We start from the raw sequence: 16905 nt of genomic DNA on the forward strand, positions 1-16905 counted from the left end.
AAGCAGTTGGGTGTCTGGAAAAATTAATTAGGTTGGCTTGAAAATCCTAGGACTGATCTATCTATCTATCTATCTATCTACCTATCCTCCTGCACCTCCAATTATTAAGCAATATCATTCAGGTAATTAGGACCTAGAGTCTGATCCAGTATTTCAGCACTTCCTATGTCACTATATTAAATGTTCATTTTCTCTCGTATACTTTAAGGTAAAGGAAGAATAAATTAGATGTTGGCCTGAGCTTTTGGATTTCCTGAAAGAGGTGGAGCTTTCCTTTTTCACTGGCAGAGGAATTTAAAATTACAGGGCAAACAGGAAAGCAAAGATGGAAATATTTCATAAACACAAGGTATACCATTCCTCTTACATTTTGCAGTTTCACTACCTATTGTCTTGGAAATGCTTCATCACACTTCATATGAAGGGTACATTCACAAAGAGCTCATAAAGAGTTCATAAATGATAAATAGATTTTTTAAATAAATGGCTAATCAATTATTATAGGGTCCAACAGCTCAACAGGTGGTTTTAGTCTTGGGGTATAAGCACCCATAATATCTTTTACTGATGTGCTTATCTATAATGCACACTACTCCTGTCTTTCATGAGCTTATAACATCTATTAACCATTTATTAACTAATTATAATATGAAGCATGACCAAATAATTTCATCTCCAGCTTTTTTTTTTAAACTATTCTGAAGTTCATTTGCTCCATTTATTCAAAGACAATGCCACATTGTTTCATTGTAGCTATGCAATACAGACTCGGGCCCAATCTTTGCTATATTTGGGAGCACCTAAAATACATCCTCTGAACTGTAGGGTTCATTTTGACCAGTACTTATTTCCTATTTACCCTGTGTGATGGGGTGTATCAACCCAGCACTGGTAATGCAGGGGTTAAGAAACTGCTTTGGGCCCAAGAGGCTGCACCCCCTCACTCTTGCTGGGCATGCTTCCAATAGAGGGAGCAGATAAAAAGAAACAGCTCAGCTCAGTCTGGCCTGGATGAGGAGGGCTCAAATGTTCGGAAGTGTCTATGAGTTTCTCAGCTGTTTTCACTGTAGTTGTAGCCATGTTGGTCCCAGGATATTAGATTTTGAATGATTTCTGGTAACATGTTAAGTCCTTATGTTTAACAAGCTGTATCACCTTGTATTTAGCTGCGACACTCTGAGTACCTTTCCCAGATCTGAAGAGCTCTGTGGAGCTTGAAAGCTTGTCTTTCTCACCAACAGAAGTTGGTCCAGTAAAAAATATCCCCTTACCCACTTTGTGTTTATTTCTCCTCACAGAGTTTTCCCCCCATGTTGTTCCAGTGTAGGAGAAATGTCTGAAATCTCTCTAAACGGGCTCTGGGTTCCACCTGGAACATGCTTTAATGGATTTTCTGGATCTCTGTAGATTGTCCCATCTCTTACAGATTTTTGAGAGATGATACATTCTCTTGACATTTTTTTCCACAGAGTGAAGGTAAAATCCGAATTTCCTGTGAGCTCTCAGAAGGGGAAAAATTAGGAACAAGCAACAGAAAGGTGCGGGTGAAGAAATGCCTGGATAGCCTGGGGATTCCCTGTAATCTGGTAGGAGTCAATTAATGTCTTACAGAATTGTAGAGGAATATATAGGACATTGACAATGGTAACGAATACTCATACAAAGCTGGTGAAAATATGTTCATCAAAAAGTTATGGGTTGTTGGGTTTTTTATTTTATTTTATGTTTTTGTTTGTTTTGTTTTCTGGTTTTATTTTAAAGGCTTTTAGAATAAAACAAACTGAAATAAATGGGACTTAAATGAGTGGCTAAAATTAAGTGCATGTTTAAGTGCTTTGCTGAATTGGGATGAACTTAAATACACGTTTAAATATAAATGATGGATAGAACAGGCTGGGAAATATATTTTATTTTCAGCGGGAAAAAAGAAAAAAAAATTCATTTATATTGAATTTTTTCACAGATTCTTTTAAAACCTAAAACCTGATTTTTTCTGTTTTCTAAAACTAAGTATATTGTATGAGGTGTGTGCGTATATACATATGGCAGTTTTTTATTGTTAAACAATGATTTTTTCCAGGTTATGGGCAAAACCCTAACAAATATCAATAAAAATGTTCCTTTTAATAAAAAAGACATTTTTCATCCCCCAAACTCCAAAACAAAACAAAACAAAACAAAAAACCTTGTTCAAAAATTTTCCAGCAGTTCTAATAATTAACAGTAGTTATGCTACATGGAATACATAATATACACACACATCATCTATTATAACAGCTATTGGAGTTATTCTTGAAGAAGTAGAATTCAGGAAAGCTTGTGAATAAAGTTACTCATGGAAGTTGTCTCATTCAAATCAGTGTAAATAAAGACAGGTTTCAGAGTAACAGCCATGTTAGTCTGTATTCGCAAAAAGAAAAGGAGTACTTGTGGCACCTTAGAGACTAACCAATTTATCTGAGCATGAGCTTTCGTGAGCTACAGCTCACTTCATCGGATGCATACTGTGGATTCCGATGTGGAATCCGATGAAGTGAGCTGTAGCTCATGAAAGCTCATGCTCAAATAAATTGGTTAGTCTCTAAGGTGCCACAAGTACTCCTTTTCTTTTTAGTGTAAATAAAGAAGTGTAAATAAAGACACTCCCAAATGTAAATGTTTGCAGAATTGGATCCTACAAAATATTCTTTCAAATTCCATGATGGGGGATATCCTAGGTGGGAATGGGAGGTGTTTGACTGCAGATGCCATGAAAGTAACTTAGATGAGCAATGGCGGTTCCTCAGTAATCCCAGTTTATATGTTGTTGAGTCTTTTCCCTTCCTCAGGATGATGTGCCCAATATCGCCATCCTGGGAGCTGGTGGAGGTCTGCGGGCCATGATCGCCCTTCATGGAACCCTGCAGGAGCTACAAAAGCATAGTCTCTTGGACACCATCATGTACCTGTGCGGGGTCTCAGGTTCCACTTGGTAGGTGCATGTCAAGAGATGTGGTGAATGAAAGTGTGTCCCTCTGTAGAACTGACAACCAGGGGAAATTATTGCTATTGTTATAATTAACGAAAGGATACGCTGGGTACTTCATCATCAATAGGAAAAAACTGTCTGTCCATTTCCTGAGGAGATGAGAATGGGTGAGTATGCCAACATGTTACCCGCACAATCTAGGGCACCATACCTTTACCCTACCATGGGCTCAAGGCATAACCCAGTTAATTTAGTCACCCCAAACTTTTCCATCCTGGGCTCGGGGGATAAGGCACCCATGTTTACCTGTCCTGGGCTCAGAGCGAAACCTAGTCAATTTATGTACCCTCCCTTACCCGTCTTGGGTCCAGGGAATAATCTTCAGTGGGTTTATGGGACCTTTTTACCAGTAAAAGAACCTTACACAGTAATATCCTTAACTTCTATTTATGAACAGTTACCAAAACAGAATACACAAGCTACGCATACAATTCTCACCACTCCTAATAAGGCAAATGAACATTTCTTGATGGCCAGTCAAGATTAGAAGTTTCAGGGCTCCAGCTTCTGCACGGTATGGTCAGTAGAGTGCTGAGGTCTGTCATCTCTGATCTTGAGCTGTGTCCTGGAGTTAGGTTCCAAAGAACTTCCCTTTGGACCTCAGTTTATATGGTTAAAACTTGGGTCCTACTTACCTGTACCTAAACCAATCATTTTAAACTGAACGGTATTTTTCACCAATCCTGGTCCATTATGAAACAATTATTTAACCAATCATACCCCATCACCTTAGTTGATTTAAATCTTTCAAAATTATTTATGCAACATACAGAAAAAATTAAAGAAATAGACAGAGGCCATACAGAGAAACAATAGAGAAGTAGGGACCATAATGGCAAAACAATAGAAATATAGATTTCACTATCACAACTGTTGGTAAGTGGTTTCTTGCCAGACCGAATACTATAAAACAAAGATGTCTATAAGCATCCTAAGATCTGTTTATTTATCTGGCAATGATGGGTACTATTAGGACAGGAGTGCCTTCTTAACAACCCAATATTAAATTTTTTGATGCAAATTAGATGGGACATGACTCCCTGGTTCTTAGCTCCTGGTGGCTGTTGTCCTATGGCTGTTGCTTCTTACTACAGAAAGGCCTTGGCCTACGTACATTGCAATGTAAGCCCAAGGTTCAAACTCAGACTCAAACTCAATACCTCTTCCATCTACACACAAACCATGCAAACCCAGAGCAAGGATCCTAGGACTCCATGAGGGTGGAGGGTCTGAGCATGAGTCAGGTGAGGACCAGGATTCAGGACTAATTGCTTTGCAGTGTAGACACAGTCCCACTGGACTCATGCTCTGGGAGTCAACCAAAGATGACCCACAGGCCAACTTCCTTTGTCCTCTTGACAGTCAAATTTGGTAGACCGTGAAGTTTTCCCACATTGAAGCAAGAACAAAGGGCTAATGCAGCCACGTTTTGGGAGGGTGCTAGAAAGTCTGGGATATGGGTGGCTGAATTCAGTCCCACATAATGCAGTGTAGACTCTAGAGCCCCAGGTTGTGACCAGGAGTTTAACAATTCCAAACCTGGGGTTACACATGAGTCTAGATGCTCAAGTCCCAGGTTAACAGATCCAGAGCCTGCTAACCTGATTTATACTAACATTGCTGTATGTACATGCCTTTTAAGTCTGACCCTTCTAAGATTTCTACATGGGCAAAAGTGACAGGGGCCCAGCCCTATAGTTCTAATTTAGTATTTATAACTCTTACAGTGTCATTGTGAATCTCTTGAATTCTGGTGTTTCCCTTAGAGCCCAACCTCCATCAGTCATGTGATTTTTGTGAGTCTCACAGCTCATCAAGGCTATAGAGGCACAGCTGTGCCACTGCAGTTTAGGTGCTGTAGTGATTCAGTGTAGACACTACCTACACTGGAGGGAGGGGTTCTCCCGTCAGTACAGCTAATCCAGCTCCTTGACAGGCCATAGCTAAGCTGACAGAAGAATTCTTCCATCCACCTAGCGCTGCCTACATAGGGACTTAAGTTAGCTTAAATATGGCACTCCGAAGTGTGGATTTTTCACCCCTTGAGCAACACAGTCATGCTGGCCTAACAGTCTAGTGTAAACCAGGCGTCAGCTTTCGTTATTTTATGAAGCATACATGTCTGTCTCTGGTGGTTGTGGAGAAAAGCTTGGAAATGTGAACCCTACCAGCTCAAATGACAGAAGGCAAGTGAAAGGAACCCAAGTTTTTAAAATAAATCTCATGATTTTTAAGCCAAACTTGGGATTTTCTGTGACCTGACGTGACTTTTGGCATACTTGTAGTTTGCATTAGTGCTGAAATCAGGATAGCAGAACAGTGCCTACTACCTTCTTTGTCCCTTTTTCTCCAGTCGAGAGACTGTTATTTTAGTTGTGGTTAAAGAGAGGCAGAGTGTGAACAACGGTTTGCGCCATAGGAAAAGTGAGAAATGCACATAACTGGTGTTTGTTAAACTGGAACAAGTGACAGGGTGTAACACAAGATGGGGATAACCAGGTGCAAAAGAGACAACAATGGTCGCAAGTTTGTAGGATAGGGTGGAGAGTTAGTTTCTCAATGGAAAAGGAGACTGTGTCCTTCAGAACATCCAGCTAATCTAACAGGGCCACATACTGATAGCCTTGCTCACAATGAGTAGCAGTTGACACAGGACCCTAAGGGAGTTAGGCATTCCGTTGGTGATGCAATTCAATGGGAGACTGATACCAGTGGGTGACTTCCTAATTATCATAATTACTTATCTGCCCCACATTAACATAGTATCTGAGCACCACTGTATTTATCTCCATAACACCCCTGTGAGTTAGGAAAGTGCCTGTATCCTCCTTTTCCTATGGGGAACCAAGGTTACAATCTCTGGGAGAGCAGGGAGCAGAACCCACATTTCCTGAGTTCTAGGCAAGTTTCCTAACCACTGAACCATCCTTCCCCTCCCAAACTTTCTGCACAAATAGTCCCACTGAAGTCAATGTTAGGGTGAAAGAGTCATCACGGGCAGGACAGATCTGTGGATGTTACAAATATCCTGAATGTAACCAGAGCTGTTCAAACTCGGTTTCATGGACCCTGTGTATTGCTAATGGAGATTTCCCATTTGCTCAACCTGGTAAGGACCTGGGGGATTTGGATTTTACCTCTGCTGATGCTGTGGCTTTCCACAGCAGCCATCCAGACAGCCATGTGATCCTTGGGGGTTACAAATGCATTGCCATGATAGAACAATAAGTGAAAATATTCTAATAAATAATTATGCAGACATTGAAAGGGCTGGGGAAAATTGCCCATATCCTGTTCCCCTTGCAATGTGTGTTTTGTCTCTGTAATAGGTGTATGTCATCTCTCTACAAAAATGGGGACTGGGCAGAGAAATTGCAGGCCTTGGAGGAAAGTATGTGTGCTAGACTTTCCAAATACACCTGGAGCATCCCAAAGGCAACGAAAATGCTACTTGAGGCGGCTAAAGATGAAAATTACTCCCTGACTGAGTTCTGGGCCTACACTGTGGTCTATGGAATGTTACATGAGGTGGGTGAAAAACTTTCCCTTTTGTAACTTTCTAAGGTCCCCATCTAGCCCCACTCACCAACCTACCCAACCTTATGACTTGGGATTGCACGTTGATTTGAGTCCACACAGGAAAACGAGAGGGCTTGGACCCAAGTTGCTGTGGCACACCGGCTCTGACCTACCCCTCTATTAAGGACCTAAGACCTTGGGTCCTGAGTGCATGCTGAGCCAAATCAGACTGATTTTTGTGTGCAGAAAAATGGGTCTTGGGCTCACACCTGAGTCAGACCCTGGGCTTAGTGTATAGAACTTCCCTCAGGGAGTCTGCAGGGGAAGTGGGGATTAAGTCTTAGGCTAATGGCTTGACCACTTAGTCATTGAGGAAGGTTTATTCTCATAAATAAATAAATGAATTCTGTGGAGTTACTTGAGTTACTTCATCTATACACTTGGGTGACTGAGGGCAAACTCCACATCTGTCTAGCTATCATCTCAGCATGTGGAAATGTGTTGGCGCCCTGAGCTCAGGCTTGGACTGAGCTGTCAGCGCAGAGACTATAGGCAATGTTACAATCACAGTTTAAAAGTAGGAGTGCGTTTGTCTGAACTTATAAAATCTTGTCTGTACAGCTGGACAAGGGACACTTGTCTGAGCAGCGGAGTGCTTCTGAGAACGGACATAACCCCTATCCCATCTATGCAGCAGTGGATGAGCGAAGTTTTTCCAAAGTAACTGAATACTCTCCAGGTAAAAACAAACAACCAAATCTATATGTAATCTCAGTGTAAAGAAGCCTGTCATTTATTTCACCTCCATACAACTCCTCGAGGCAGCAGAGATGTTGAGGTTGTCTTTAGAGCTGATTGAAAATGAAAAAACAAATTGTGAAAAAAAAAAAAAATTAAATCTTTTTTGTTCACCAGGATTATTAATGGGCCCCTTTTTCTTGTTGCATGACATTTGTTTCCTTTGTTTCCCCTAGAAATTGTATCAAAACATATTTTAGTTTGATTTTCTTTAACAAAATCTTGATTTTCAGTAAGAAAAGAGTAAGTGAAACAAAACCTTAAAAAAATCCCTTAAAATATCAGTAAAACTATGGCAGAAAATTTCACAAAACAGGGAAAATCCAGGTAACATTTACGACTGCTGGGAATAAGTTTTGTTCATGCAAAAATCTTTTTTGAGAAAAATTCAAACTCACTCTTGTTTTCTTTTTTCCTTTCTCCTATTTTGGAAAATCTTTCGAGGTGGAGACACACTTTATTTATTATCTTATTTACTTATTTAGATTTAACAATATAAAATTATGTGTCTTGAAGCATCTAGGAAGCTAACATCATTAATAACGCAGTAAAATTCCTGGAGCATGAAAGAATAATTTCACAAGAAACTCACCAGCCATCACTCCATTCACTTATAGGTATGACTTGAGCTGATCAAAAATGATCCAACAAAGTCAAAATTTTTCATGAGTATAGGTCAGTTTTGACCCCCAAAAAATAATTTAGAAAAATACTGAAATTAAGCCTTTCAATTTTTAGTTTCAAGAAGACATTTTGTTTCAAAATTAATTTTACTTTAAGTTTTATAAAAACTAAATGAACATGAAATAAAAAGTCAAAATCACAATGAAACTTTTTTGACTGACCAAACTAAAATTGTCTTGAACACTTCTTTTTGCAGGGAATTTTTAGTTTAGATTTGTTTTCATTCCAATTCAGAACAAAACCAAATTTCACAAATGTGGAGTTTCCCTCCAAATGGAAAATAACAGCTTCTGCACAGCCCTAGATGTGCCCAGAATTTCTCTTATATTTTGGATGGTTTAGAACCAGGTGGTAGCTCACACATTTTGGGGAGGTGCTAAGGGACTACGATGTGGGGAGAACCAATTGGAGGAATTGTAGATGAATTAGGGATCACATGGGCCTTCTGGAACACTGAGAGAACTCTGCATTATGGGGCATCTTGGAAGACAGCATGATGTTCATTATGGGAGAAGGTAAGGTAGGAGGTGCGGATGTAGGGAATTCAATGGTGAAGCAAAGGGGATGATCAAGTCAAGCTGGGAGCAATATTTTCAATAAATTGTTTTTTCACTAAAAATGCATTTTCAGGCCCCTTTTTGTTGAATTCAAATATAATGAATAGTTTCAGTTGGGGAAACAAATTTTAAGTGTAAAACATTTTGTTTTTACTGTTTGATTTCAAATGGTCTTTTAATTTCAAATGTGGTCATTAAGAAAAGTGAAAACAGATTAATCAAGGAGGAAAGAAATGAGTCAACTAAAATGTTTTGTGGGACGTGAAATGAATAAAACAAAACAAAGTTTCATTTTCTGTCAACTCAAAATGATTTATTTATTTACTTTTTAATTTGGTGAAAAAATAGGTTGTTTTTTTCAGTTTGAATCAAACTAGATATTTCTCCAGAGTTTTTGGTTCAGCCCCTGAATTAAAAATTACATTATTTGCTCAGCTTTAGTGGTAAGAACTCTGAACTGAGACACAGGTGGTGTGGGGTTGTAGTTGGAGCCTGGGAGGTGAGGACCAATGGCTTCATACAGAATGTGAATAGGAGTCAAGGAGGAATATGAAGATGGGACAACATGGATGGGAAGAAACTTTATTAATGCAGATGTTGTCTGAAGCACGCTCACATTCCCCTGAGTTATGGATATCTCATGCCACCCTTTCCTGCTGATTCACCTGCAACCTCAAAACTCTTGCTGGGCTTTGTTTCCAAACTCTTTCTTTTTATTTTTCAGCATCCTGGTTTGAGTTCACCCCCCATGAAGCCAGCTTCCTTGGCTATGGAGCAATTGTACCCATGGAATACTTTGGAAGTGAATACAAGAATGGAGAACTAAAGAAGCAGAAAGAAGAGAAAAGCATGAGTTACCTACAAGGTGAATGATCATGCCCCTTCTTCTTAGGAGATGGAGACAATTGACACAATTGATCCTGGTTAGATGCATAGATATCGGAAATAAACCATGGAATACTAAAATGGAGAAATATTTACATATATTAGAGAGCTTTTATGTAGACAGTTGAGTGGGGTAAAAACCAGTTTTCATAAGCCATAAAAAATTTTGAGAATCAAAAGAAATTCCTTTCCTAAATCAGAACAAAAAAACAAAATTATTTTTTTTCACAAACTGAAAATAAAAAAAATGTTTTGGTTCAGGTGTGTCAAAATATTTCATTTAAATGAGAATATAAAAACAGCCACAATGAGTCAGACCAAAGGTCCATCTGGACTAGTAGGTCCATCTAGCCTCTTATGCAATCTTTCAACAGTGACCAATGCCAGGTGCTTCAGAGAGAATGAACAGAATAGTCAATCATTGAGTGATTTGTCTTCCTATTGTCCACACCCAGCTTCTGGCAATCAGAGGCTAGGGACACCCAGAGTGTGGGATTGCATCCCTGCCCATCATGACTAATAGCCATTGATGGACATCTCCTCCATGAACTTATTGAAATCTTCTTTAAATCCCGTTATACTTTTGGCTTTCACAAGATCCCCCAACAACAAGTTCCACAGGTTGATTGTGTGTTGTGTTTTTGTTTTAAACCTGCTGCCTATTAATTTCATAGGGGGTCCCCTGGTTCTTGTGTCATGTGCACAGATAAATAACACTTCCTTATTCACTTTCTCCAGACCATTCATGATTTTATAGAATTCTAACATACCCCTCTTAGTCACCTCTTTTCCAAGCTGAAAAGTCCCAGTCCTTTTAATCTTTACTCATACTGTATCTGTTCCATATCCTTAATCATTTTTGTTGCTCTTCTCTGTACTTTTTACAATTCTAATATATATTTTTTGAGATGGAGGGACCAGAAGTGCACACAGTATTCACGGTGTGAGTGTACCATGGATTTATATAGTGGCATTTGATACTTTCTGTCTTATCTAGCCCTTTCCTAATGAATCCCAACAGTCTGTTAGCTTTTATGACTGCCACAGTACACTGAGTGGATCTTTTCAGAGAATTATCCACAATGGCTCAAAGAGCTCTTTCTTGAGTGGTAACAGCTAATTTAGATCCCATAATTTTGTACATATAGTTGGGATTATTTTTTGCAAAGTGCATAACTTTGCATTTCTCTGCAATTAATTTCAAATGTTTCATTTCAGTTTTGACCCTTTTTATTTTTTACTTTTTCTTTACTATAATTAAATTAAATTTTAAAGTGTTCTTTTTAAAGAAAAAACAAAAAACAGTTTTTGTTTATAAAAAAGTAAAAATGAAACAATTTGAAACTTTATTAAAAAAAAAATCATGTAAAAAATTCATCCAAACTGACTCTTTTCGATCAACAGTTTAGGTTTGATCGAATGGAATTTTCTCCACAAGTGTTTCAGCAGAAAATCTCAACCAACTTTAGCACTTTTCATCCATAGCTCTTAAAGCACTTTTTCTGATTATCAATATGTGCATTGTACAGGTGGGGAAAAATGACATAGGAAGGGAAAATGACTCAAGTCACAACTGGGAAGTCACTCGGTGCAGTAACGGGAGATAAGGTTTAGGAACCAAGGTATCCTGATTCTCAGAGTGGTGCCCAATTAAGTAGACCATTCTGCCTCCTTTGAAGCTATGTCTACACTAGCACTTTTGTTGGTAAAACTTTTGTCTGTCAGGATGTGGAAAAAAAATCCCTTTGACCAACGTAAGTTTCAACAACAAAACTACCCGTGTGGACAGTGCTATGTTCATGGTTTATGCCGACGGAAGAGAGCTGTCCCATCTGCATACAGCAGCTACATGGGAGACCTTACAGCAACATGGCTGCAGCAGTACAGCTGTGTCTCTCTAAGGTCGCTCTAAGGTCTCTAAGGTCTATAGTGTAGATATAGCCTGAGTTGATCACCCATGTTTGTGTTGCTTGGCCTTTTCTGCTCATTTGAAAACCCAGCCTTACCTTCTAGGGATTTTAAAAGGAGTTAGGTGCCCAAATCCCAATTTCATTGGGAATTGGGCATCTAATTACCTTAAGCTCCTGTGTAAATCCAAGCAGTAATTTTTTATTGCTCTCTAAAGGAAATGGGCCAATTTCTACTCTGTTACACCTCAGAGTAACTTCATTGACTTGAATAGATAGTCTTGTGGTTTACAGTAGTGTAACTGAGGTCACAATTTGACCCTTTGCTACATTTTGGGCCATCTGGAGGACAGTCCATTGGATACTGGTGAGGAATCTAATTAATGAATAACCTTAATTACCACACTCCCATATGTGGTCGCAATATGGAACCATTACATGTTCTCACAGTTTGGTCTTCTGAGGATTGTGAGACTTTTGTTTAATTCTGGTTGCTGGGTTTAGTGTGTGGATCTTGGGTAGTGTTTCTGGCTAGTGGTTTGCAGGAGGTGAGATTTGATGATCTCATGGTCCCTTCTGCCTCAAGGTCTATGACTGCAGGACTTTATGATCTATGGTACGTGTTTCTTTGGTTGTATTTCTTGACCCAAACTAGAGTCCTCCTTACATAGCAGAATGGTTCTTATCATGGAACTAGTAATTTTGGGGATTTCTCTCCCCACGCTCTGGAAAATGGGATAATATTTTTTTTTAAATACTGTGAAAATGTTCAGTGGAAATTTTTTGACTTTTCAGAAAAGAAAGGAAAAGAAAACCCCTCACAATAAAAATGTTCAGCGCAAAAGCAGTGAAAACCAAATCCTTTTGAAAACCAAAAAACATTTCAGTTTTCAGCCAATACATAAATAAATTAATACATAAAATAAAAAATAAAAAAAGTTTCTAATGAGAAAAACCCTTTTCATGAAAGCAGACATTTTACTTGACATTTTCATTTTGACAAAACCCCCAATTTTCTATAAAAAAATAATGTGAAGAAAATACTGTTATGATCAACCCTAAGTAGAACCTGTGTAAGTAAACAGCTTCAAATCCTTTTATACTCTTTTCCTTCTTGTTTTCAGGTTTGTGGGGAAGTGCCATTGGCAGCAAAACGGAAAATGAAAAAGTAATAAAAGGTATGCCAGTTTCTGTCCTCATAGCACACTGGCGTCAGAGCTCAGGTCCTCAAGTTTGTTCTGGATGGGACTCTCTAGAGTGGAGTCTTCTTCATCAACTCCAGAACTAGCTTCCTGCATTCCTCTAAAATAACCCGCTGTAAGGACTTTTACAGCACAAGGCAAACTGCATCTCTTTGTGTGTGCTGCTGAATGTGAGGATGTTTTGTGTTCTGCAGACTTTTTTTATTTAGTTATTTATTCTATTTTAATTCATGGGAAAAGTTCTTAGACTGGCTGTTTTAAATTTTTATTAGAGGAGATCAGAAAATCACAAATTTTGGTGGGAAAAATGCCCAACTTTTTCTAGTTGAAAAATAGTAAAATAAGTTTGAAAATTGGGATTTACTCCACTTTTCTCACATCTTTTTATATTCTTCCACATGCGACTTTCCCCAGTGAGTTAAAAAAAGAGGACGATGAGTACAAAAGGGAGAGAGAGATTGTGAAATGCAGTGAAAATTCAAACACCAAAAATAGAAAAATGATATGTTTTGGTTTCTAAAAAATGAAATAAAGTGTCATCTTACACTGTTTTTTCTTTGTTAGGGTATGTCTACACTACGAAATTAGGTCGAATTTATAGAAGTCGGTTTTTTAGAAATCGGTTTTATATATTCGAGTGTGTGTCCCCCCACAGAAAATGCTCTAAGTGCATTAAGTGAATTAACTCGGCGGAGCGCTTCCACAGTACTGAGGCTAGAGTCGACTTCCGGAGTGTTGCACTGTGGGTAGCTATCCCACAGTTCCCGCAGTCTCCGCTGCCCATTGGAATTCTGGGTTGAGATCCCAATGCCTGATGGGGCTAAAACATTGTCGCGGGTGGTTCTGGGTACATATTGTCAGGCCCCCGTTCCCTCCCTCCCTCCGTGAAAGCAAGGGCAGACAATCGTTTCGTGCCTTTTTTCCTGAGTTACCTGTGCAGACTCCATACCACGGCAAGCATGGAGCCCGCTCAGGTAACCATCACCGTATGTCTCCTGGATGCTGGCAGACCCGGTACTGCATTGCTACACAGTAGCAGCAACCCCTTGCCTTGTGGCAGCAGACGGTACAATACGACTGGTAGCCGTCATCGTCATGTCCGAGGTGCTCCTGGCCATGTCGGCCAGGAGCACCTGGGCAGACATGGGCGCAGGGACTAAATTTGGAGTGACTTGACCAGGTCATTCTCTTTAGTCTTGCAGTCAGTCCTATTGAACCATCTTACGGTGAGCAGGCAGGTGATATGGATTGCTAGCAGTCCTATTGCATCATCTTCTGCCGGGCAGCCATGAGATGTGGATGGCATGCAGTCCTTCTGCACCGTCTGCTGCCAGCCAAAGATGTAAAAGATAGATGGAGTGGATCAAAACAAGAAATAGACCAGATTTGTTTTGTACTCATTTGCTTCCCCCCCTCCCTCATCTAGGGGACTCATTCCTCTAGGTCACACTGCAGTCACTCACAGGGAAGGTGCAGCGAGGTAAATCTAGCCATGTATCAGTCAGAGGCCAGACTAACCTCCTTGTTCCAATAAGAACAATAACTTAGGTGCACCATTTCTTATTGGAACCCTCCGTGAAGACCTGCCTGAAATACTCCTTGATGTAAAGCCACCCCCTTTGTTGATTTTAGCTCCCTGAAGCCAACCCTGTAAGCCGTGTCTTCAGTAGCCCCTCCCTCTGTCAGAGCAACGGCAGACAATCATTCCGCCCCTTTTTTCTGAGCGGACGCCATACCAAGGTAAGCATGGAGGCCACTCAGCTCACTTTGGCAATTAGGAGCACATTAAACACCACATGCATTATCCAGAAATATATGCAGCACCAGAACCTGGCAGAGCGATACCGGGTGAGTAGGCGACATCAGCGCGGTCGCATGAGTGATCAGGACATGGACACAGATTTCTCTGAAAGCCTGGGCCCTGCCAATGCATGCATCATGGTGCAGGGGGCAGGTTCATGCTGTGGAATGCCGATTCTGGGCTTGGGAAACAAGCACAGACTGGTGGGACCGCATAGTGTTGCAGGTCTGGGACGATTCCCAGTGGCTGCAAAACTTTCGCATGCGTAAGGGCACTTTCATGGAACTTTGTGACTTGCTTTCCCCTGCCCTGAAGCACATGAATACCAAGATGAGAGCAGCCCTCACAGTTGAGAAGCGAGTGGCGATAGCCCTGTGGAAGCTTGCAACGCCAGACAGCTACCGGTCAGTTGGGAATCAATTTGGAGTGGGCAAATCTACTGTGGGGGCTGCTGTGATGCAAGTAGCCCACGCAATCAAAGATCTGCTGATATCAAGGGTAGTGACCCTGGGAAATGTGCAGGTTATAGTGGATGGCTTTGCTGCAATGGGATTCTCTAACTGTGGTGGGGCCATAGACGGAACCCATATCCCTATCTTGGCACCGGAGCACCAAGCCGGCGAGTACATAAATCGCAAGGGGTACTTTTCAATAGTGCTGCAAGCTCGGGTGGATCACAAGGGACGTTTCACCAACATCAACGTGGGATGGCCGGGAAAGGTACATGACGCTCGCATCTTCAGGAACTCTGGTCTGTTTCAAAAGCTGCAGGAAGGGACTTTATTCCCAGACCAGAAAATAACTGTTGGGGATGTTGAAATGCCTATATGTATCCTTGGGGACCCAGCCTACCCCTTAATGCCATGGCTCATGAAGCCGTACACAGGCAGCCTGGACAGTAGTCAGGAGCTGTTCAACTACAGGCTGAGCAAGTGCAGAATGGTGGTAGAATGTGCATTTGGACGTTTAAAGGTGCGCTGGCGCAGTTTACTGACTCGCTTAGACCTCAGCGAAACCAATATTCCCACTGTTATTACTGCTTGCTGTGTGGTCCACAATATCTGTGAGAGTAAGGGGGAGACGTTTATGGCAGGGTGGGAGGTTGAGGCAAATCGCCTGGCTGCTGGTTACGCGCAGCCAGACACCAGGGCGGTTAGAAGAGCACAGGAGGGCGCGGTACGCATCAGAGAAGCTTTGAAAACCAGTTTCATGACTGGCCAGGCATACGGTGTGAAAGTTCTGTTTGTTTCTCCTTGATGAAACCCCCCGCCCATTGGTTCACTCTACTTCCCTGTAAGCTAACCACCCTCCCCTCCTCCCTTTAATCATTGCTTGCAGAGGCAATAAAGTCATTGTTGCTTCACATTCATGCATTCTTTATTCATTCATCACACAAATAGAGGGATGACTACCAAGGTAGCCCAAGAGGGGTGGTGGAGGAGGGAAGGAAAATGCCACACAGCACTTTAAGCACAGCACTTTAAAAGTTTACAACTTTAAAATTTATTGAATGCCAGCCTTCTTTTTTTTGGGCAATCCTCTGTGGTGGAGTGGCTGGTTGGCCGGTGGCCCCCCCACCACGTTCTTGGGCATCTGGGTGTGGAGGCTATGGAACTTGGGGAGGAGGACGGTTGGTTACACAGGGGCTGTAGTGGCAGTCTGTGCTCCAGCTGCCTTTGCTGCAGCTCAACCATACACTGGAGCATACTGGTTTGATCCTCCAGCAGCCTCAGCATTGAATCCTGCCTCCTCTCATCACTCTGCCGCCACATTTGAGCTTCAGCCCTCTCTTCAGCCCGCCACTTACTCTCTTCAGCCTGCCACTTACTCTCTTCAGCCCACCACCTCTCCTCCCGGTCATTTTGTGCTTTCCTGCACTCTGACATTATTTGCCTCCACGCATTGGTCTGTGCTCTGTCAGTGTGGGAGGACAGCATGAGCTCAGAGAACATTTCATCATGAGTGCGTTTTTTTTTCTTTCTAATCTTCACTAGCCTCTGGGAAGGAGAAGATCCTGTGATCCTTGAAACACATGTAGCTGGTGGAGAAAAAAAAAGGGACAGCGGTATTTAAAAAGACACATTTTATAAAACAGTGGCTACAGTCTTTCAGGGTAAACCTTGCTGTTAACATTACATACATAGCACATGTGCTTTCGTTACAAGGTCGCATTTTGCCTCCCCCCACCACGTGGCTACCCCCTCAACCCTCCCCCTCCCCGTGGCTAACAGCGGGGAACATTTCTGTTCAGCCGCAGGCAAACAGCCCAGCAGGAACGGGCTCCTCTGAGTGTCCCCTGAAGAAAAGCACCCTATTTCAACCAGGTGACCATGAATGATATCTCACTCTCCTGAGGATAACACAGAGAGATAAAGAATGGGTGTTGTTTGAACGCCAGCAAACATGCACTGCAATGCTTTGTTGTACAATGATTCCCGAGTACGTGTTACTGGCCTGGAGTGGTAAAGTGTCCTACCATGAAGGACGCAATAAGGCTGCCCTCCCCAGAAACCTTTTGCAAAGG

At 41.3% G+C, this 16905-nt stretch overlaps 1 protein-coding gene across 1 annotated transcript in view; it reads left to right on the plus strand.

Moving 5' to 3' along the window:
• The first annotated feature begins 325 nt into the window (after positions 1-325).
• Positions 326-16905, plus strand: part of LOC144273753 (cytosolic phospholipase A2 gamma-like) — a 41339-nt gene continuing 24759 nt past the window's right edge. Inside the window, exons 1-7 of the mRNA XM_077832459.1 lie at positions 326-349; positions 1470-1586; positions 2829-2971; positions 6358-6556; positions 7169-7286; positions 9311-9451; positions 12503-12556. Coding sequence (XP_077688585.1) covers positions 326-349; positions 1470-1586; positions 2829-2971; positions 6358-6556; positions 7169-7286; positions 9311-9451; positions 12503-12556 — 796 coding nt within the window. The remainder of the gene's footprint in view (positions 350-1469; positions 1587-2828; positions 2972-6357; positions 6557-7168; positions 7287-9310; positions 9452-12502; positions 12557-16905) is intronic.

This window comes from Eretmochelys imbricata, chromosome 13 (assembly GCF_965152235.1).
Source record: "Eretmochelys imbricata isolate rEreImb1 chromosome 13, rEreImb1.hap1, whole genome shotgun sequence".
NCBI classification, from domain to species: Eukaryota; Metazoa; Chordata; order Testudines; family Cheloniidae; genus Eretmochelys; species Eretmochelys imbricata.